Source organism: Epinephelus fuscoguttatus, linkage group LG20 (assembly GCF_011397635.1).
Source record: "Epinephelus fuscoguttatus linkage group LG20, E.fuscoguttatus.final_Chr_v1".
Classification (NCBI taxonomy): domain Eukaryota; kingdom Metazoa; phylum Chordata; class Actinopteri; order Perciformes; family Serranidae; genus Epinephelus; species Epinephelus fuscoguttatus.
The window spans coordinates 7,639,683-7,661,852 of record NC_064771.1 but is presented as its reverse complement, the minus strand read 5'-3'; the positions used below and the strand labels follow the sequence as shown (position 1 = coordinate 7,661,852).

Here is a 22,170-nt window from a genome sequence, read left to right as displayed (position 1 = left end):
ACCTGTGACCATGCTCACATTTTTGACGCTACAGGCACAAATTTCACACTACTTGTTCCTCAGGTTGTCCTCTCTCTCAGGGTGTACAGATTATAAAGATCAGAGTTATTGTTTTTTTAAGAAAGGGCCAGAAGTTTGAGAGATTGGTTTCAGCTAAATCTCTGTAAGACTAGCTGCCTGAGTAGTCAACATTACATGGCAACCTGAGCTCATGAGTGCAACTGGACACATGCACACACACACACACACACACACACACACACACACACCCCTCAGCTCAATCTCTATAAAGCTAACTGTCTATATTCCATGGATATTATTCATCGTTTCACTTATATTCATACTAATTAAACCTATTCACACTTTTCCAACTTCCAATGTTTAAGGCAGCATTGTAGTGTAGCGTCAGCTTTTCAAGAGCCTTGAAATATTCAACAGTATTGGTATCATTCAAGTTTTCAATAATATTCATACTAATTAAGCTCATTCTTAGCTTTCCATCTATGTCTACTAATTCACCTTCTTCTTACAAATTAAAGTCAGCATTGCAGTGTAGTGTCAGCTTTTCAAATAACCTTAGAATATTCCACAGCATTCATACATATATATTGTTCAACACTCAAAGCGAGCATTGCAGTGTAACGTCAGCTATTGAGCAATGAGCATTCACACCCACAAATTCCTCAGAAAGTTCATACTTGTTGTTATTTCTCAAACATTTTGTAATAGTAGTTTTGCTTTTTGTCCTTTATATTTGTGGCTATTTTCAACTTGATCCCTCCTGGGACTGAGATATGTTTCTTTTTGTTTGAAAGAAACACACTTCATTTGAGGTGTTTAGTCTTTGTTCCCATCCGTCCAATTTATATCAAAGTAGGCCATCAGACATACAAAGAATGCCCCTCTGCAAGCTGCAGTGTCTGTTTATGTGTTGTTGTACACGCAATGTGTGTGTTGACTTAGGCCTGCTACATGTGACTGCATGCAGGGTCAGTGCAGCGCGTGGGATGTGATACACAATAGGGGTGTTGAAATTAAACATGTCCATCCACGAGGGAGTGTGTGTTTGTGTGGGAAGGGGTTACCTATGATATATGAGATCAGTGCAGGGAGAATGAAGAGGCGAGGGGAAGGTTTGCAAACATTCGCTTGTCACTGAGTCAACACCAACTCAGAGAGACACTGAGACAGTGTACGTGTTTGTGTGTGTGTGTGTGTGTGGCTAAGGCCTAAACAATGACACTGATAAGATAAGCCACTTCAGAGTCTAGCGATCCTTCAGATTTCATTTCAGCACAGACTTATGTCTTAACGTCATGATGTCTAGCTTGTCTAGTCTTACAGAGTATCACAAAGTGCATTAACTAACTGGCAGATGTGGTCAGCCTAGCTTAGAATAAAGACTGGGAATAGGGAAATAAAGCTGGCCTGGCTCTGTCCAAAGTGATAAAATCTGAAACGTCCCTAAAACTCATTAATTAATATGCCGTTTCTTGTTTATTTAATCCATACACAAACAGAGTTCCATGCTGGAGCCATTTCTGGATGGACAGCTGAGCACATGAGCATGGTGACTGTGGTTTCATTATGAAATAGTTAACCTAACACCACATTGTTTTTTTTTTTTACACTTTTGTTGTATGGATTGAAGTTATAAGATACAACATGTTAGTGAGCTTTAAGGCCCTGACACACCAAGCAGATGGTTGGCCATCAGTCAATCTTGGGCCACTGGTGAGCATCTGTCGGTTTGTCCTGCACTGCTGTTCCTCGACGGCCCTTGTTAGCTTTTATTCTTTTAGCATAATGTATCAGTGACAGTGACGGTAAAACCCGTCGGTGAATGAAATCACTCTGAGTGAAGAAAGTAAACAGCTAATGTCAAGAGGGAGTGAGACCAAACAAACTTGTTACATAAGGTAAAATTATTTTTCTTTAGCCATTGAGCTCTTAAGCAGAAACGTTTCCTGATGGATTATGTTGTGTGTGTGTGTTAATGTGCTAACTGGCTAACTAGCATCAAGACTTCCGGTTTCCCTTTTTGAATGATGATTACAGACTACTGCCATCTGCTGGTGTGGAGTTATTTCCTCTCATGCACATGCAGAATGTATATGCTAGTTGGCCTTTAGCTGTAGTCTTTGCGGTGTGTTCATGTGATACTATTTGGCCAAGACACGGTGACGCTAGGCAATGCAGCAGGGGCCTTTGTTGCCACTAGTTCTCTAAAGTCAGTTTGGTGTATCTGGGTCTTAAGAGATGCTGCTAGGCATCTGTTCTAAACTTCGGAGTCAGGCTAGCTGTTCCCCCTTCTTCCAGTCTTTAAGCTAAGCCAGACCAGTAGTTTGGTTTCACAGTACGTAATCAACGAAGAAGTCGGCCATTGTGGAGACACTGAATTATTTCCATTTTTTCGAATCAGGAACAAGGTACAAACTTGTCTGAGAAAAGGAGGCATTTGTGGTTGGCCGAACTTAAATTGGATTCCCAGTGGGGTTGGTCGATAACGAGAAAAATTAAATATCACAGTAGTTTTCACCAAATACCTTGATATAATGACATTGCACTGATATTGTAGGGTTGACTATAGGTGCTTTCACAGAATATTTAGACAATGAATTTTTGATGAATAATCATCAGTAATGTGGATATAATGATTGACTGGGTAAAGGCAAATAAATGAACAGCTAAAAAATGACATCACTTTATTGTAATGCAGCCTTTAAAATCAGGCAAAGACAACACTTATGATATTATAATATCAAAAATCCAAGTCAATATCTTGTATGATATCCTGAAATCAACATATTGCCCAGTACTAATTTACAGGGCAGGAATCTTGAAAACATTCAAGTTTGCTCTGCGCATTTCTTGTCAGATTATATTGATAAGAGCAATTCATCACTATTTTTTTAATGCAATACTATGCAAGCATAACAATATTAAGCTGTGGTTTCTTGCTTTCTTCGCTGAATATCAGATTCTGAACTCGTTTCATAGTCTTTTGCAGTGACACAGAACTGTACAATTTTCCCCAAAATGTAGCTTCAAAAGTATGTTTTATTAAAATATATATTATTGTAAATATTAGGTAGTTCACAATGTTGGGATAGGAAAAACTAAGCAGAATTGTTGGGTCATCATTCCACAATAAAAGAGCTAGCTCATACGGATCTTCACCACCTGTAATCCTTAGTTCTCAAAATATCACCCCCTTACTTGCTTTGTCATTCTCTGTAAGTTTTAGCAACTTTCACGTGTTTTTCTGAACTTTGCTGTGTTTTAGACATCTTAAAATCTGCTGACATTAAACTTTCAGCTTACAATCAATTCTATTGTTTACATCCCAGTGTCTCCATTAAGGCCACACATCTGATCAAAGTGTGATGTAAGTGTAGACACCTCTGTACACCTTCTGGCTCAAACTTCATACTTCACGCGCAGATATGAGTGTAATCTGGAAGAATAAGTGTCTTATAATAATATACCATATTTTTCGCAGACATTTGAACTTTCTTTAAATACAACCAGCATTTTTTAACTTAATTCAAGATTTAGTGCACCTGTGTGGGAAAAAATAGAATGACAATAACATCAGTGTTCGTCCCTATGATGATCATACTTTTATGTCTAACTAACTGTCTAACTAACTTAAAAGTAAGAAGAAAGCACTGATCTGTTAACATATTGCTTTGTACTTATTGTTATTGTCACTTTGTAAATACTGTACTTTTGTAGAAATGATACATTGGTTTTTCCAGTGAGATGATTGGTCAGTAGGCATGTCAAGTTTTGATCCTTTGAATCAAACCTGCCTCTTTGTTAGGCCTTGGTTTGCTCTGGTAAAAAAAAAGTGAAGTGAACAAAATGCATTTGTTTACCATGAAAACTTCACAGTGTCTATTGACATCTGCTGAGAAAGCTACAGTAAGTTCTCTTTCCAAATGTATCTAGGCTGTTTACTGCCACTGGTTCCCCAGAGCTCAGGGCTTCCACTATGACAGCCTGAGGCTGTGTGAGATCACCTGAAAGCCCTCTGCACTGTAGCTGTTATTGTGCTGCAGCTTGGGCTCTGCTCGCTCATCGCCTCGGAGGGTCACCTCCTCTGGAACACTCGCTGTGTCTGCGTCGCCTCGAGCAAACGCAAAAGTCGTCGCCAAGAATTTATGCCTTTAATTTCATCCAGAGACAAACGCACACATTTCATCTGTAAAGCTTTGACGAACTCACACAAATTCATGCGTGCGCACACACACACACACACACACACACACACACACACACACACTGGAGATCCTTATCCCAATCTGCAGTTTTGATGTGGGAGCACACATACACATACTGTATGAGCATGCATTGCTTCTTATCTTAGACCATAGCTGTAAATATGTATACTGCACACACACACAAACGCACACACACGCATGCGCACACACACACACACACACACACACACACACACACACACACACACACACACACACACACTTGTCTTCTCATCTTCTCAGTCTGAAGTCTTTATGGGTGTATGGGGATGCACAACCATAAAACACACACATTCTTATCTGAGGCTGCAGTTTGTAATGGGATCGTACATACACACACTCACCTTCACACTTTTCAGTCTGAAGTTTTGATGAGAGCATACACACACACACACACACACACACACACACACACACACACACACACACATTATCTCAGTCTGAAGTTTTGATGAGAGTTTTGAAAAGGGCTCACCTGCTGTAAAGTCATCAGAATGATTTATAACCTGTCTCATCTCTTTGTCTCTCCTCCCTCTTGCTCTCCCTTGACCCCCTCTTACCCTCTCTTTTGTCTCTCGCCCACAGCTTCTCGGCGCTGCACCATGCCGCACTCACGGGCACCACGGAGCTGCTGTCTCTGCTGCTGGAGGCCCAGGCCACGGTGGATATCAAGGACATCAACGGTACCTTAACCAGCCAAACCATGTCACCAGACAAACCTACACTTTAGAAAAAAAAAATGTTCAGGAAGTCAGTTGGGGTTAAATTGAGCCTGAAACTTCCTCAACAGCTTTCTGACACTCAGCTGAAAATAAGTTTGACCCACATGAATAAATATGATTCGCTTTGAAGTTTGTCTGCCACACAGTGACAGCAGTGCTATAGCAAATATCTTCAGACTCCGAGCGGAACAAATATAGTAGAATCCGTGCAGGAGTGGCAGCTCGGCTGCTGAGACCAGAGGCGTGTGGTGCTCATAACCGTGTGTGACGCCTCTGAGGTCAGCTATAGATCTGTGAAGGACTGTTGTGAAGGTTGAATTTACCTCTTGGCACTTCCTGCCAGCTTGTCAGTTTTGGAATCCAGGGTCTCATGCATGCTAAGTGGAACACACACCACAGCATCACCTAGCCTCACGCCATTTGGCGCCCGTAGCACACTCTGGACCGTTATACAGACAGAAGAACTAGTCAAGGTACGCCAGTCAGGGTGCAGCGATTTAGGGAGCGAATGTTATAACATTATTGCTTTCCTGAAGCACTGATGCATATCAATGTTGGGACCATGGTGTATTCCAGTGTATCATTGCTCATCACCCTGTAAGGGGTTTTAGAAGAAATGTCCTCGTAAGAGCATTTGGGGAGTGAGGCCCATTGTCTTCCAAAAACTATTAATAAACACCCTTGAACCACACTGTTGCAATGCAATCCCACATACGACTAAAGCCCACTGAGGCTGCACTAATCAGTTAGTTCAGTGATGGATGACAATGTGTTAATGTGGGAGTTGTCACCAGTTTCCCTCGGCTCTGCAGATTGTTTTAGAGTCTTTCAGCTCATTGTTTTGGTTAAATGACCCAAAACATGGCAGAGTGAATATTGGACTACACTTTCAAATCAGTGAAGTCAGAAAAATAGTTGGTTTTGGTCTTTTATTGAGAGATTTTTAGAGGCTAAAAAAATATAGAATACCAGTCTTACGCTTAAATGGGGCACTCCAGTGTTTAAGTATTGACTTACAAAAGAATAGTGAAATTTAGTGCTTTAGAGGCCAGGATATTCCCTAATATAGCTCCAAAAAACTTGTCGGTCCTACACTTCCCTCAACGTAACTTTATAATTTCTTTTGTTAGACCCTTCCTGTTTGGTTAATCCTCACAGGCTTTCTGTTGAAAATCCCTGATGACATTACTATGATATCATTAGGGATATATTCACAGCTTCTCAGGAGCCACAGAAGACATTATACAGCTCTCTCGCAGGCTCATTACTCCCCATGACGAGTAAATTGACTTTGACATGTATATTCAGTAGTGCTTCTTTAATGCACATCTCACTGCCTTTTCCTTCCCATCTCATGGGCTCCATCCTGCACTCATGTTTCTGTCTCTAGGCATGCGTCCTCTCCACTACGCAGCATGGCAGGGAAAAGCAGACTCGGTCTTATTGTTGCTGAGAGCCGGAGCTTCAGTCAACTCCGCTTCCCATGATGGACAGACGCCGTTACATCTTTCTGCTCAGTATGGACACTACGAGGTGGTGAGTACACACATACACCTCAGCTGCCAGAGGCAAAGCTCAAAGGCAATACCAGTCTTTCCATTTCACTGAAACCTACCCCCTTTGTGTCTCAGCCTATATTGTCCACCAACAATACCAGTAACACCATTAATGCCATGACACAGGTTTTCCACAAGAGTCTAAAGGCAGTGAGCGCACACATTCCTTTCCTCCAGACTCATCGGTTTGGCTCCTGGATTGTCTTAATGGAGAGATTCACATATCATGGACACGCACACACACACCTCAACCTGTCATATAACCCGTATGGAGGCCTGACCTTTTTAGTACAACACCATCAAACACGATACTGACAATCCTTAACTGAGGCGGCAGTAGAGCTATCATATGTTCCTCTCTTCTGTTCAAAGACAAAACATCAACACACACACACACAGAATGTGTCGGGTTGACTGGCATATGAGTGCGTGTGCATAATACATGAGGAGATATCACTTACGTTGTCTTTTCTCCCTTTCTCTTTCAGTCTGAGATGTTGCTGCAGCACCAGTCTAATCCCTGCCTGACGAACAAGGCAAAGAAGACTCCTCTAGATCTGGCCTGCGAGTTTGGCAGACTGAAGGTATGACAATATATTACTGTGTCATATTTGTGTATGTGTGTGTGTAACCAAAGTATCTATGAATAATGGCGTTTTATTGAACATAAGTTTTTGAGTATTGAGTATCATCAGCCGCATTATATATTTGCTTTGGTTGGGCGATTTTTCCTGTTGTCATATCGTCTAATCATGGTTACCTCAGATCATCGATAGAGACAGAGTTAAGTTATAACATAGTTAACAATGTTAACAATGTTAAACAGGGTTTGCATCTCAGAATCGAGCTGCTAACTCACCTCAGCGACCACATACAGCACAATGTTGACAGCATTTCCAGTATTAATTGCGGAATGAGTGGCGCTGCTTGCTAGCTCCCACCAGACCAGTGTGGTGCGCAGTGCAGTTAACTGAAGAGAGACAAAATTATGTTGTAGGCCGACGTGTGTAACTGGTCAGAATTATTCTCTACTGTTAACTAAAAACAGTTAACTGTTGACATCACTTGTTCCCCTTCATTTAAATGGATTTTCCTTCTGTTTATGTCCGTTTAAATGTCTGACCTTGACTATACTGACTTGTATCTGTGCAAAGTTTTTCACTAGAGAGGTGTTTTTACACATCTCTAGTAATGTCTGTGCACTTCCCTAAAATCTGAGATTCAAACATTTGCCGGCAAGCTAGATTAGGTACATCACTAATATGAAAGTCAATTGCTGTCTAATATGAGAAACATATATCAATGGCTATGACACAACAACAGCAAATATTCGGAAACATCCAGTGCAGAGCGAACTTGTCATCACAGAGAGCAGAGTTAGCATTAGCATAGTGAAAGCTTTGACAGTAAACATGGTAGAGGATGCAGTTTTTGGATATAAACCGGAAACTGGAGCTTCCATCCACTATCTATGGAAAACCCCATTGTAGTATATATTATTGCATGTTTCACAACCACTAACGCTGTGTGAGCCCCTGCCAGTTAACCGATATGCTACCAAGCTGACAAACAAAATAAAGAAATAAAAGAGGCTAACTACACTTAGCATTCTGATACGTCTGCTAGTCACCAATTTTGGTGCACGACAAACTCCTCATCTGAGTGTGAATTATGCTCAGACATGTGTGACTAAATCTCTCCCTTGTTTGCTTTAACGCTTATGCACACTGCTCTTTCACCGGTCAACCCAGCTCTAGTAGCACTAGATGTTTACACCAGGCGCTACAAAAACAAGTCCAGGGGAATCATTAAACATACCAACCACCCAGATATCTGCCTTTTCTCTCTGTTGAGGGCAGGAAGAAGGTACCAGTTAAACATTAAAAAAAATCAGTTAAATAGCAATGTCTCCTCTGTTCAAACAGTTCTTTGAGTTCTTCCTTTTTAAAAGTCTGTGTGTCTTTGCTTGGTGCAACAGTAGCACAGCATCATGGTCTGTTTAACATTATAATCTTATCTTGGACATCACAATCCAAATCACATCCATAACACTGACTGCTTTTATGGAGCGCAGAACAGAGTTCTGGTGATGAGGGATATTGAGAACAGAGATGCGGGGTCTCAGATCCATGGAAAAGAGATGGCAAACTGGTTTGTAATTAAGGATTTACAATTCATTCGTACTGATTAACAGTGCTCAGCCGGCACACATGCTGCTCCACCGGAATCAGCTCTAAATGAACAGTAGGGCACAAATTCTAGAGGAGTTTTTTGTACTTATGTCTGTAATAAGCTAAAATGACCTGTGTAAGGATCACTCCTCTGGTGTTGTTGGAGGATCATGTAATGCCATTTGGTGAATTCCACTCTTTAGCCAATCTCTACACTGTGAGACTGAGAGAATAAATCTCCATGTAGTGAACTGCTTTATTCATGTAGTCATTCTAATCCAATTATTTGCATGTGAAAACACTCTGTTTGGCTCTTTTTGCCCTTTTTTGGATGGGATGGCCTATGTCAAACATGAACCATGGCTTAGATGAAGTGACCGAGCTAAATTAAGCTTGTTTGAGCGAAAGGAAAATAGGCTTCAGTGGCTCTTTAAGGGCACACGCAAACTGTAACGTTAAAGGGATTGCACATTGCAGTGTGTTTTACTGTTTCTCTGTCACATCGGCGGATAAGCCTCGCTGTGAGATGTATAGCTGGCCTGTAATTCAGAATTAGACACACACACACTTCCTATGCCTGTTAAATGTCCCTCGTCTAGTCTGAGTTTGCAGTTTAGCTGTGAAAGAATAGAAGGCTTTGGGCTGTTTTTCTGACACATAGACTTCTTGAGTGTGTGTGTGTGTGTGTGTGTGTGTGTGTGTGTGTGTGTGTGTCTGTGTCTGTGTCTGTGTCTGTGCGTGTGTGTGTGTGTGTGTGTGTGTGTGTATGGAGGCTGTGGTATCTTTAGACAGCTGCTGAGTAGTGGATAAGCCTCTGTACTGGCCTGACCCTATATATATAAGTCACCATATATATTATTTTAATCCATATATTTTTACTACATAACCTCAACTACCATGGCTTTGCATATATATCTAAGTATTGCTAATGCTGTAATTCTTGCCCTGATTCTGCCACTCCTCTGTTCTCACTAGTCACACTTGATCTTCATTTTGGTGTCTTTGATTTCTCCTTAGGTGGCTCAGTTGCTGCTGAGCAGTAACATGGTGACGGCCCTGTTAGAAGGGGAAGGGGTGCACAACAGCCTGGAATCTCCATCCACTACTCCCCTCCACCTGGCAGCCAGGAATGGACACAAAGACATAATAAAGTAAGATCACAGCGAGGAGCTATGTTTGATACATGTCTATTTCTGCCCTCATCATTCTTTCCTAATGCTTCTGCTACTAACTCTGCTAGCACTAATGCTGCTCCCACCACTGCTACCACTGCTGCTACTACAAGAATTACAAATACCTCTGCTGCTACTACTAACGCTTCTGTTGTATCTGCTCCTATATCTTCTACGAATACTTCCACCATTACTGCTATGGTTACTGCTACTACCATAACTTCTGCTACTACTAGTACTAGTATTACTGCTTATACAACCTCTACTGCTAATAATGCTACTTCCAACACTGTAACAGTTGTTAACAGTATTGCTATTATTGGGAGCAGTGCTATGGCTATTATTTCTACAGTTCCTGCTGCTACCACTACTATTATTACTGCTTCACTACCAGTACTGCTGCAACTATGTTTACTGCTACCATTATCTCAAATACTAGAGCTGTCAGTGCTACTACTACAACTGCAGCACTAGCACTGCTACAACCTCTAGCAACCCAGTTGCCAGAATAAAATCTTGGCATTGTATGTGTCCGTGCAAGCAGATATGTTGTACTTTTCATAGGCATAATCTTAACATTTCTAATGTGACTTTGTTCAGATTACATGTATATGATTTATGATGTACATGTATATGATTTTATGATGTATATGAGTTTGGGACATTTCCAGCAATGTTTGTAGCAGCAAAAGCAGGTATTTCTATCAAGAATTTGGGGCAATTCAAACCATGTTTGGGACGTATCCACCTGCGTTTGTACTGACAGAGCAGGTATTTTTTTAACTAGAGTTCTGAACATTTTCGGTCATGTTTGTAGCAACTTAAATGGGTATTTGTAATTGAGAGTTTGGCAAATTTCCAGCCATGTTAGTATTGACAGAAGGTAGTATATTTAACGAGCATGTGGACATGTGTGGCTGTGTTTGTAGTGTCAAAAGTGGGTATTTTAAAATGAGAGTTTGGGACATTATTAGCCCTATTTGTAGCAACCAAGCCAGGTATTTTTTAATAAGTGTTCAGGACATTTCTAGCTGCTTTTGTAGCTACAAAAGCAGTTTTTGTTAGTGGAATTCAGTACATGTTCACCTGTGTTTTTTGTGACAAAAATTTGAAGCTAAAACATGATGTTGTCACAACCCTAACCGCGTGGTTGTTGTGGAATTTGAAACTGAACCGTAAAGACATTTCAACATATTTGCTACATATGAAACGTAAACATGTAATATATCTGTGGTTTGCAGAAAAGTACAATGCCAACCTTTATTTGATTAGGTACTCTAGTATTATTGCAACTAAAATAACAACACCTGTCACAGCTACAACTAGCCTGAGTGTCAGACTGAAGCTCCCAGAACCTTCAGTCTGACATGGCTTCCACTGAAGGCGATTTACAAGGGGGAGGGAATTTGATTTTTCCCTAACCAATCAGTAGAGATCAACGACTCACCCAGAATCTGACATCATTAGTATCCATGCCTCGGGGGTGCCGAAAACAAGCGAGCATTGCCCGTTTAAAATGTCACCGTTGTCGTGCATGCCCAGCTGCATCGCCGTTAAATCCAGTTTAGCAGCTTCCTTAATTTGGTTCTCCATTAACGCGAGTAGTGGCGAAATACATCGATAGCATCGTCAATGTGGTCTGTAGGATCTGTAGCGGTCGCCATTGTTGCTATCCTCACCAGTTACCCACCAGCGTACAGCTTGACATCAGCGTGGCGCTGATTGGCTAATCGCTGGACCCCCAGCGTTCATTGGTCCGTCCATCGTTTGGACGAGATAAATCGCAAATTCAGTGCAGTATGCCAGACCAGAGATGCAAGCCTACTCAGTTGAGTGGGCGGGGTCTGTGGTCTGGAACCAGGCTAAGCTACAACCACTAGTTCCACTAATACAACCATTTTTACCAAGACTATCACAATCGCCAGGGCAGTTAGTTCTATGATTACTATTGCTGCCACCTCCCAGCAGTACAGCTTGTGCTACTACTGGTACAATTACTTTAGCTATTATTATTAGTGCTGCACTACACTGATACTTCACAGAATACCATATTTTTGCCAGCCCTTAATTCACAGCTACAGGTGCTACATCTCCCCTCAGGTAGCTCTAGAAAGCAAAACTGATAACAGTCTCCACATTCAAACAGAACACACTCTGTACTGTAGAGATGTTTAATCCCAGAAACATTACACTTTCCAGATACCCAAGAGTGGTTCGGTGTGTTTTTTATGCCAGTGTATCTGTGTAAATATGCATATACTTAGCCAAGTAACTCCACCCTGCCTCTCAGACATGCTGCTAACGATTATCAGATCTCTTTTGCAATACCCTCTCCATCCTCCTCTCTCCTAGTCCTGAACTGGGAAGTTCAATAGTAGATGTGGAGGAGAAACAGCAAGCTTTCAACAAAAAACAGAAATAAAAAAAATAAATCACTGCATTAGCACGCAAGTTTATTCAGAGTTTACTCAGCAGAATTTGGCTGTGATCTCCCGCTAAGGGATTTATGTCTCTTCAAAGACTGCCATACTGCAACAGCAGACGTCTTACAGTACCTACTTTTTGTATAGCTGTAGAAGTCTGGTTGGAACTGGAGCTGCAAACATTTGCCCATAGATTTTTTTTTCCCAGGGAAGATGTGAAGATTTTGTTGTGGACTTAGTAACATGTATGTAAAGACTCTTGTTATGTGGGAAGATAACAGAAGTATAAATTGTACTTTGATAAACAGGATTGGGATAATTCAAAATGAAATGTCACCCTCAAAACTGGAGGAGACCGCATTCTGCTTATCTGCAAGACAGAGATGGAGAGGTCTAGTTCTTGTGACATACTTACTTTCAGCCTTCACAAGGTTTCAGAGCAAGATTAAAACTGTTGCTGCTGAGTAAAAGAAGAAGGTGCAAGCTACAACAGGTTCGCTTCAGGCTCCTTTTTTCATCATACTTCATGGTTTGATAATTCATGTGTCTGTCCACCCCCCTGTGGTGTCCCACTTAATGTGATCCCGCTAAGTCAAGAGTGTTTGTCAGCAGCATTCACATTTCACAAGCCACCATTAAGCTTTTTGAAGACACAGTCAGCTCAAACCAAAGGCTGACTTCACAGCTTTGTAGCTGTTTCATTTTGCTAATTTAAACATATTTCTGTAGCAGTCCTCGGAATCATTCAGTCTTTTAACACAGTATCAAGGTCACTGTTAAGAGGAAGACATCTTTAAAAGTTTTGTCATACTGCCTTCTTTATAAAAGAAGTTGCAGTTTTACAACAAAAAATGCAACATTTGATAATACATTACAAGATTATTTTAATACATTTAACAGGAAAAGTTGTATAATATGAGAGTTAAGTCATAACAATAAGATAAAATGAAAACAGAAGAGAATAACGTAATGTTATTAGATGTTTGTTTTGAGAGCTGTAGTATCAGGACCTTTTTCATACTAAAGTACAACTTTATTCTCAGGAAAAATATTGACAGTCATGATGAAAATGGTAATATTTTCAGCATAAAGATGTCATTTTTAATACTTAAAAGTTACATATTGCAACTTTTTTACCTGAAAAATAAAAGCTTTAAAAATGTTTTGGCTTGGAAGAATGGTGCCTCTTTCATTCACAATCCGCATTCCAGGTAGCAATGAGAACAAGCCAAATTGGCATTCTCAGTAACGCCATCGTGTCAAATACAAAGAACTGTTGATGTAAAAATCCAAACCTCACACACTGTTAGCAGTGCACGAATTATACTTTGGAATTAGCTCTTCCCAAGTCCTGCCCCTTTTTGCTTTGTGTCCCAAAAATAGTTGAGAAAGTTTGGAACACAGCAGAATCTTGGACTTTTCTTGTATTCTCAGATATGCTAGCTAATGTGTTGTTACATCAGAAGGAATCAGCCTAATGCTAGATCAGCAATGTCAGCCAGATTCGCCCCCTTCTCATTTCTGTGGTATCATTAGAGAGATTTGGAAAAGGACATACTGTAGGTTGGTTGCTGACATATTTTTAAGACAATGCGAATTGTCGTTAGCCAGATCAAGGCTAATATTTCTTTGTTTATATTATCTCCAACAGTTTATATTGTTTATATTATCTCCGTAAGCAAAGTAACTAACATGACTTTCTACAGCAAAGAGAGATTAACATTAGATCAGCACCATGATCTCCAGTCAGTAATAAATACATTGAGTACTATACTGATCCCCAGAGGGGGAAAAGGGGACACATACCCGGCAGTGCAGGAGCAATGTTGACTGATAGTCTTGTCATTCTGTCTCTACTTCTTCCTTTTAGTTTGAGACCAGAGGCCTTAATTTACGTCCTTTAGGCTTGTTTACAACAGTTAACATTGTGAGCGTATCCTCTCATTGCTTGCTGTCTGCTTCTTGAAGCTATATTGCCTGATGCCGAGAAACTATCTAATAATCACCGCAGCACCTGGCTAAGTGGAACCAACACTGCCATGTTTCTTTTTGTCAAGCTTGTCTGACTTAGCAATAGTAACTTTTGGGGGATGGGACTTAGGATTGGTCATTTGGCCCAGCTAATGTAGGGTTGCTATTTGTTTATACTGTCCTGACATAAGCTGTAGTGACCTTTCTCACGGCTAATGGGAAAATAATGACAATCTGACATCTGCAGAGTGTACACTCCTGCAGATGTCCAGTGTTTTCCATACATTGATTTATTTCTGCCGACCTGCCACAAAATCAACAGTGACCGCCAGATACTGATTTTTTATTTTGTGTTTTTATTATTGAAAATGGGTAGAATGTTATGTCATTTTAGAGCTGCATGCAGGGCAATGATTTTCTCAGCTCTTGTCCCAATCTCTCTGTCCATTTATCAGACCTCAAATGAGACCAGAATTAGTTAGCTAGTGCGTACCCCTGGTCCCTCTGCCTCACTCCCTGCTGCTAGGAGTCTATTTTGCCAGGAGGAGACTGGGCTCTGAAGACAGACCTTCAGTTAGCGGCTGTAGCAACTCAAAATCCACCAGCTCAAACCCCAAGGCCAGCAGCAGCACTGGGTGTAACATCAGCAACAGAAAGTTTGCTGATTAGGCAGGGAGTTGGGGCGGTCTGGGATCAGACCGGGACACTGGGGTTTGCACTGGCTGAATTGGAGTTGCTACAGCCTGAAGCTGGACCTTATTGGACTGAAGGTCCGTATTTACAACAGTGGTATACCACTTTGAAAATGCAGGTGCACCAAATCGCAAATACATATTCTTGCACAATGTTGATTTAATGTGTCAGCTTTTACATGTCAAATGAAGAATGCTTTTGCCAACTTTGTTTGTTTTTTCAAAATGATATTGTCCTCAAAATATTATGTTCTATAACACCCACATACTAACACAACTATATCTCACAATCAGATTTTTGGTTTCCCAGCAGTGGCTTTAGAACTTCGTCATACAGTCTTACGCCATAATGAAAACTGCCTTTGGGCCACCTTTCAGCAACCTTAGTCATTTACAGAAGTCACACACACCCACACACACTGTCCTAATGCTTCATGTTGTAGTTGTTTAGCCTGTTTCTGATAATGATGATTAGAGTTCTGTTGTATTTTGTCAAATCCTAACTTGTTTGAAAGTTGAAAGGAAACATGCTGTAACAAAGTAGATGCATAAGTGTAGCGTCCAATGGACACGTTGGTGGCAAAGAAGTGTTGGAGTGGGATAACAATCAGAAAACACCATACAGCTAATATATTACAGCAGTGTTTCAGTGTTGTTTACACCCCCAATCCTGACTGAACCTTCACACAGTGAGCTGAGGACCTCCTCCTCCTGTATTGCTCTCTGGATACAACGCCATCAGCATTCCTACATCTGGGCCTCTGACAGAACCAGAGACATATTTGTTAGCTTGTGTGTGTGTGTGTGTGTGTGTGTGTGTGTGTGTGTGTGTGTGTTTGTGTTTGTGTGTGGGTGTGTGGATGAGTGGGGGGTTTACGGCTTAATGAGATGTTGCAGATGTCTGTAACAGTTGAATGGATGAATCTGTTTCTGAGTGTTGCCTGCGGCCTTACATGAGTGTTTTCTGCTTTGATTACCCAGGTTGCTCCTCAAAGCTGGTATTGACATCAACAGAGCCACTAAAGCGGGGACGTCTCTGCATGAGGCTGCCCTCTATGGCAAAACTGAAGTGGTGCGACTGCTGCTTGATGTAAGCAAAGACATACAATATAATTTCAGTTCAGCTAGTATGGGATTTTAAAGGCTGACTCTGACATTTTTGTATTGAAGGTGCAGACAGAAAGACAATGTCAAAAACTAATTCCAGTGTTATTCTTTAATAAAGCAGGGAGGCATTTGAGGGAGGCTTTGTTTTGAAACTGCACCTCACCCACAATAATCCCACGGTGTGTGTGTGTGTTGTGTGTGTGTTTCTAGGCGGGCATCAATGTGAACATGCGCAACACGTACAACCAGACAGCTTTGGACATTGTCAACCAGTTCACCACCTCCACAGCCAGCAGGGAAATCAAACAGCTGCTGAGAGGTTAGTAGCTCTTAAACTGTTTTTCATGGAGCATTGATGATTTTATGAAATGTGGATTTTTTTTTTTTGTTGTTGATACAGAGGCAGGGGAAACAGTGGGGAGAGGTTGCAAAATGGCAAAGAGAGAGGTCAGAAAAGAAATCAGTGAAGTGAAACATCCTGATGATATGTCTTTATCTTTCTTTGTGTGCAGAGGCATCAAGCTCTCTCCAGGTCAGAGCGGTGAAGGACTACTGGAACCTCCACGACCCCACTGCTCTTAACCTCCGCGCTGGAGATCTTATTATGGTACTTGTTTTTGTCTGATTGTTGAGTAGGAAAGTTTTTCTTCAATGTCTGTCTACTACAGTAAGTCATAGGTTCACTCAGTTTTTGCTTGAGTTGTTGTGCCTCGCTGTCTTACTGTCATATACACACATGTATATATATATATTTTTTTTATTTATTTATTTTTTTTCAGTGCTCATATTGAAATGTACTTTAAAAATGATAAAGGCTAAAATATAAATATATAAATATATAAATATAAATTAATAAATAAAATGCTAAAAGTAATTGAGCTGAGTTGGGCCGATTTCCAGTTTTGCTGGTCCGGTCTAGTGTACCAGTTTAAATTGGTTTGATTTTACGCAGTGCGACTGAAATGACATTTGTTATTATTGTGACACATTCCGGGAAATTAAAAAGTGGCCTACGACAGTAACCTGTGCCAGTGGTCACAGCACTTAACGCTAGCTTTTTACTTCTGGCGATTGCATTAAGGCTTTGAAAATCAAAAAAGTGATGTTAATTTGTGAAGATTGTCTTGCTGAACAAAATGCGTAAGTTTAACAAATGTTTGTTCACCACAGAGCTTATTTTATGCAATAATCCAAAATGCAATGGAAAAATCCCATTGGGTTTTTGAGGAAGGAACCAAGGCGACACAAATTTTCATGTTGGTTTACAAATGTAATTTCTGCAGCGCTCTGTGGATGAGCAACGGCTGATTCATGAAGTTACAATAAGGAATTATCCTTCCGATACCGTCACTACAAAAAACAAAATTAGGTAGCGGCTGATAGGAGGGAGACCGCCAGGGAGCTGAAAGTTTCTGGTAAATGACCATTGCTAGTAACAACCTACTAGCTATTGGCTATATTGTACATCATTCCAGTAAATATCACAATTAGGGATGTGCTGATCCAGCTTTTTCCACTTCCGATCCGATACCGATATAACAGCCTTGAGTTTTGGACGATACCGATACCGATTCGATCCAAGCGCGTATTATACATATTCACTTATTTTGTTGTCAGTCATGTTAGAAAAGGTTTGATCAAGCGATATTACTCTAACAAGAACAACTACTTAATCAGGTTAGTTAGAATGATCCACAACAGTTGGTATGAGAAACTGACCCGTTTATTGTTAACAGGGTTAAATAAACAAACTTTAAACTTGAACATTAACATTAAATAAAAAATATAGCTGGTTTGCTTTGGCTGCTTTGGCCCCTTAATAAATAGAAAATAGATCAACACAAGAAATCTTTAAAATGTCTAATTCATTCATTCATTCATCTTCTAACCGCTTCATCCTCTTGAGGGTCGCGGGGGGGCTGGAGCCTATCCCAGCTACATCGGGCGAGAGGCAGGGTACACCCTGGACAGGTCGCCAGACTATCGCAGGGCTGACACATAGAGACAAACAACCATTCACGCTCACATTCACACCTATGGACAATTTAGAGTTACCAATTAACCTAGTCCCCAATCTGCATGTCTTTGGACTGTGGGAGGAAGCCAGAGTGGCCGGAGAGAACCCACGCTGACACGGGGAGAACATGCAAACTCCGCACAGAAGGGCTCCCACGCCCGGGATCGAACCGGCAACCCTCTTGCTGTGAGGCGAGGTCCTGGGACCAACAGAGGGGACAAAAAGCACACACAATATTGTACAACTGTTTAAACAAGCAATAGTCCATCCATGGCTCCAGTTTCACTAATTGTGCCCAAAACAATGCCATCAGTGCTCTTTACTTAAACAGTAAGAGTGTAAACCAAATAAAAATATCACTCACATAGTCAGTTAACTAAATTGACCGCTACTCTTCCTACCCTCCGTGTGTGTGTCTGCCGTCTGCATGCTGGCCTGGTGGATTGATAGTAAGAGCTGGAGTGGATCACTGGAATGGACTGCTTGAATCGCGGCGCGCTGGGCTGGTTTGAAAACCTGGATTGGATTCCATGAAAAACTGGATTGGATTTCTTGGATCGGATTTTTCCATACAGTCTGATCCGATGCCGATTCACGTTTTTTGCTAATATCGGCAGCCGGATTGGGACATCCCTAATCACAATATAAAACATGTTTTTTGTTTAAAAGTACAAATGTAGGAAGAGAGCAAGCCCTCATCCATCTTTTAAGGGATTACTCCTCCAATTTGATCTCAGGTGCACAGTTGATATTTATGTTTCAATGTGGACAGAGAGCTCCGATGATACATGATGTGATGTGATAGTCGGATGCACGTTTGCTTTTGGGACAGTGTTGCTGAGTCAAGTGCGACACCTAGTGGTTGAATTCTGTATACCGGAACCGTCGGGTGCTTGACTTAATATCAAACCGGCTGAAATTTTTTTTACTCTGGTGCTTATGTGGGGGAAGTAATGCATGCATTTTTTTTTGTTGTTGTTGTTTTTTTGTTTTTTTTTGAGTCTGCATTGTTTAAACATCACGATTTTACACTCCAGGTAGCCCACGAAGTGTAAAATCATGGGGTTGTTGCTTCTTGACTGGTGTCTCTCTCACACACACATTTTTGGGAGCTGGTGTGGATTAATACATTTATAAAAGTAAAAGCTTATCAGTTCTGAGAAAAGAGATGCATGATTGACGGTTGTCAAAAACCCTCCAGAAACACTTCATAAAATGCTGCTGGTTTGGTTTATCTTTAATGTTTCAGCTTAAGAAATCTCATTTAACATTACATCTTCTCATTGCTGCACCTTTCCCAAGTGAAGGCTTGCTGTGTTTTGTTAATGTTTGTAACCATGCAGGAATTACTGTTTTATTGTTAATATACAGGTGCACTATATTACTGTAAAAAAAAAAACATTCAGCTGAAAGTTATGTTTAGCTGTTGGCATCTACTTCACTCTGTCTATTAAGTGGCAGGGTAAGGATTATATGATGAAGACTTTAGTGAAGTCTTGTTGTTAGGATTTGTGTGGGATGTTGCAGGGTAATTTAGTGTACCCTGAGCGAGAGACCACAGCAGAGAAACAGGCACAAACTTGCTGCTGTCACTCTCTCATTAGCAACTTGTTTGCTCATTCCCCCTCCCCACACGCAGTGTTTGCACTAATTCATGTCTATGCACATTTGCGTGTGTTTATGTGCTCACTGCTTTGTATTTTGATACACGAGTCATTATGACATCCCAGACTCGTGTATAAACTTGCATGTTGTTGTGAGGTTTCCTGTCAGGAGGCAGAGGTGTTTGTTTTTGTCCTCTCCAGGCATTTTGTTAACACTCACAATGAATTCACTGTGTACTTCCAGCTCATTGGCTCTCTCATTATGGTTTTAAAAGCATGCCTGGAGGAGTCACAAATGTGACATGCACACAGTTGATGTATAGTTGATAAGAAAAAAATGATTGGAAACCAACGCCTCAAAGTTTCACACTATACAGCCACCTTTTTTTTTTTTTTTTTTTTGCTTTAAACAAAGCTCTCAGTCTTCTTATCATTGAATAATTTCTTCATGATTGTTTTTGTTCCATAGTCTCGTCTAATGTGATTGTGAACTGTTGCAAGGCTAATGCTGTTTGCAGTGCCAAAAACGTTTCAGCTGAAGCGTGCCATAATTTGTTGGTGTCAGGTCCTGGAGCAGCACTCAGACGGCCGCTGGAAAGGTCACATCCACGACACGCAGCGGGGGACAGACAGGGTGGGCTTCTTCCCGCCTTCAGTGGTGGAGGTCCTCAGCAGACGAGCAGGTAGACAAACAAACAGCTCGCAACCAACATCTGCATAAAGTCTGACACACTCATTAGTGAAAATTTCCGAAGTACATTTACTCAAGTACTGTAGTGAAGTACAAATTTGAGGAACTTTAATGGAGTATTTACATTTTCTGCTGCTCTACGCGCCTCTACATTTTCGAAGGAATCATGGCACATTTTACTGCGCTAAATTTATTTAACATTTATAGTCTGTAGTTACTTTGCAGATTAAGATTTTTTCATACCGTTATGACTCTTAACCACCAAACTGTTTGTAGAGTTTGGTATGAAAGTTCATTCTTGACCACAAGGAACGATAAAAAAAATAGATGCTATTGAAAGCTCAGGAAAATAGCTCATGGGGGACTTTGAGTTGAGTTTTTTTTAAGGTATATGAAGTAGTTAACCCAGCTGGTTACCAACATTGAGACGTTGATATTTGGTTGAATTTAGGTTGTGATGTCAGATGACCAAAATTCAATGTCAGGATAGCATCTAATTTCAACATTAGTGTTGTAGAACACTGACAACAGATGATGCTGATATTTTATTGATTTTAAATAGTGTTGTTGGGTAAACAAAATTCAATGTCTTCCAAACGTCTCATACCAACGTCATCTTGATGTAGAATAATGACATTTAGTCACACAGTATGGAGAACAAAACCCAACATTTGCAAAATGTCATCATGGTAACATCAGCACAGTGAGAAATTCTACCATTGTTAGACTTTTTAAATGGCATCAACTCAGTTTTCATTCCAGTGTCTTTCTGAAGCTAGTGACATCCGATGCCAGTTAGGAAAATTTGTCAGACCTCGACTAGTTACTGTGTGTATATTAATACCTATTTGTTTTTAACCATACTCTCTTTGGGCTCCAAGGGCAAGTAGGCCCCAAAGGCCTAGGGTTAGTTCAAGAGTGGGGTGTCCATAGAGGCCTGATAGCAAATTTTTGCCCTGGTGCCCTCTGAAAAGTTTTGTACAACCATGCACATGACTTTATACTACATGAGTGAAGAAGTCATATATTATTATGTTTTTATGCATTTGATTTTGAAAACATCCAATTAAAAAAGCAATAAGTGTTACTTATTTCTTAAAAGGTTAACTTCAGTATTTTCCAACCTGGACTCTATTTTCTGATGTTCTTGTGTCTAAGTGACTAACGGGAACAATTTTTGAAACTGGTCCAGTGTTGAGCAAGACCCCTGTGAACAGGCTGCAATGTAAGGTGAATGGGCTGTTGTGCACTAATTTACATTCACTAAGAGTGCTTGTTTTTGTCACTGACAGGCTTAACTGTAACTCTAAGTGTCTGATAATAGTATGGAAAGAACCTACCTTTTTGTTAAAGTGTGAGATCCTATTTGTTTCACCAGAAATGGCCCTAAAAACGCTTACGCCTGAGCCACCAGACTATGTTATATGCTATACACGCTAAATTACTGTTTATTTTCAGTGGGTTTGGTGATAGCGATTTCAGGGCTGTTTCTGGTTAAACCAAAAAAAACAAGCTCTATCTCTGTAGGGATCATTTTCATGATATTGTCAGACACTTATAATAACAATCTGAGCCTGTCAGTGGAAAAAACAAACACTTTTAGTGGATATATATTGATGATGCACAAATGCGGAGTGGTTACATTGCCACATTAGTCACTTGTACGCACACAGAAAAATACCAAAGTTACCTTTTAATGGAAGACCACTGAGAGCACAGCAGGAATAAATACTTACTGAGTTATACTATAATAACTTCTTCCTAGTGACACATAGGACC

General features: G+C 40.6%; 1 protein-coding gene across 2 annotated transcripts in view; it reads left to right on the top strand.

Moving 5' to 3' along the window:
- The window catches only part of LOC125880918 (caskin-2-like), a 77,140-nt gene that overhangs the window by 32,838 nt on the left and 22,132 nt on the right, over positions 1-22,170 (top strand). For both annotated transcript variants that reach the window (XM_049563754.1, XM_049563755.1), the window contains 8 exons: positions 4,851-4,948; positions 6,378-6,523; positions 7,032-7,127; positions 9,732-9,865; positions 15,954-16,062; positions 16,290-16,398; positions 16,592-16,686; positions 20,266-20,383. In XM_049563754.1, coding sequence (XP_049419711.1) covers positions 4,851-4,948; positions 6,378-6,523; positions 7,032-7,127; positions 9,732-9,865; positions 15,954-16,062; positions 16,290-16,398; positions 16,592-16,686; positions 20,266-20,383 — 905 coding nt within the window. The remainder of the gene's footprint in view (positions 1-4,850; positions 4,949-6,377; positions 6,524-7,031; positions 7,128-9,731; positions 9,866-15,953; positions 16,063-16,289; positions 16,399-16,591; positions 16,687-20,265; positions 20,384-22,170) is intronic.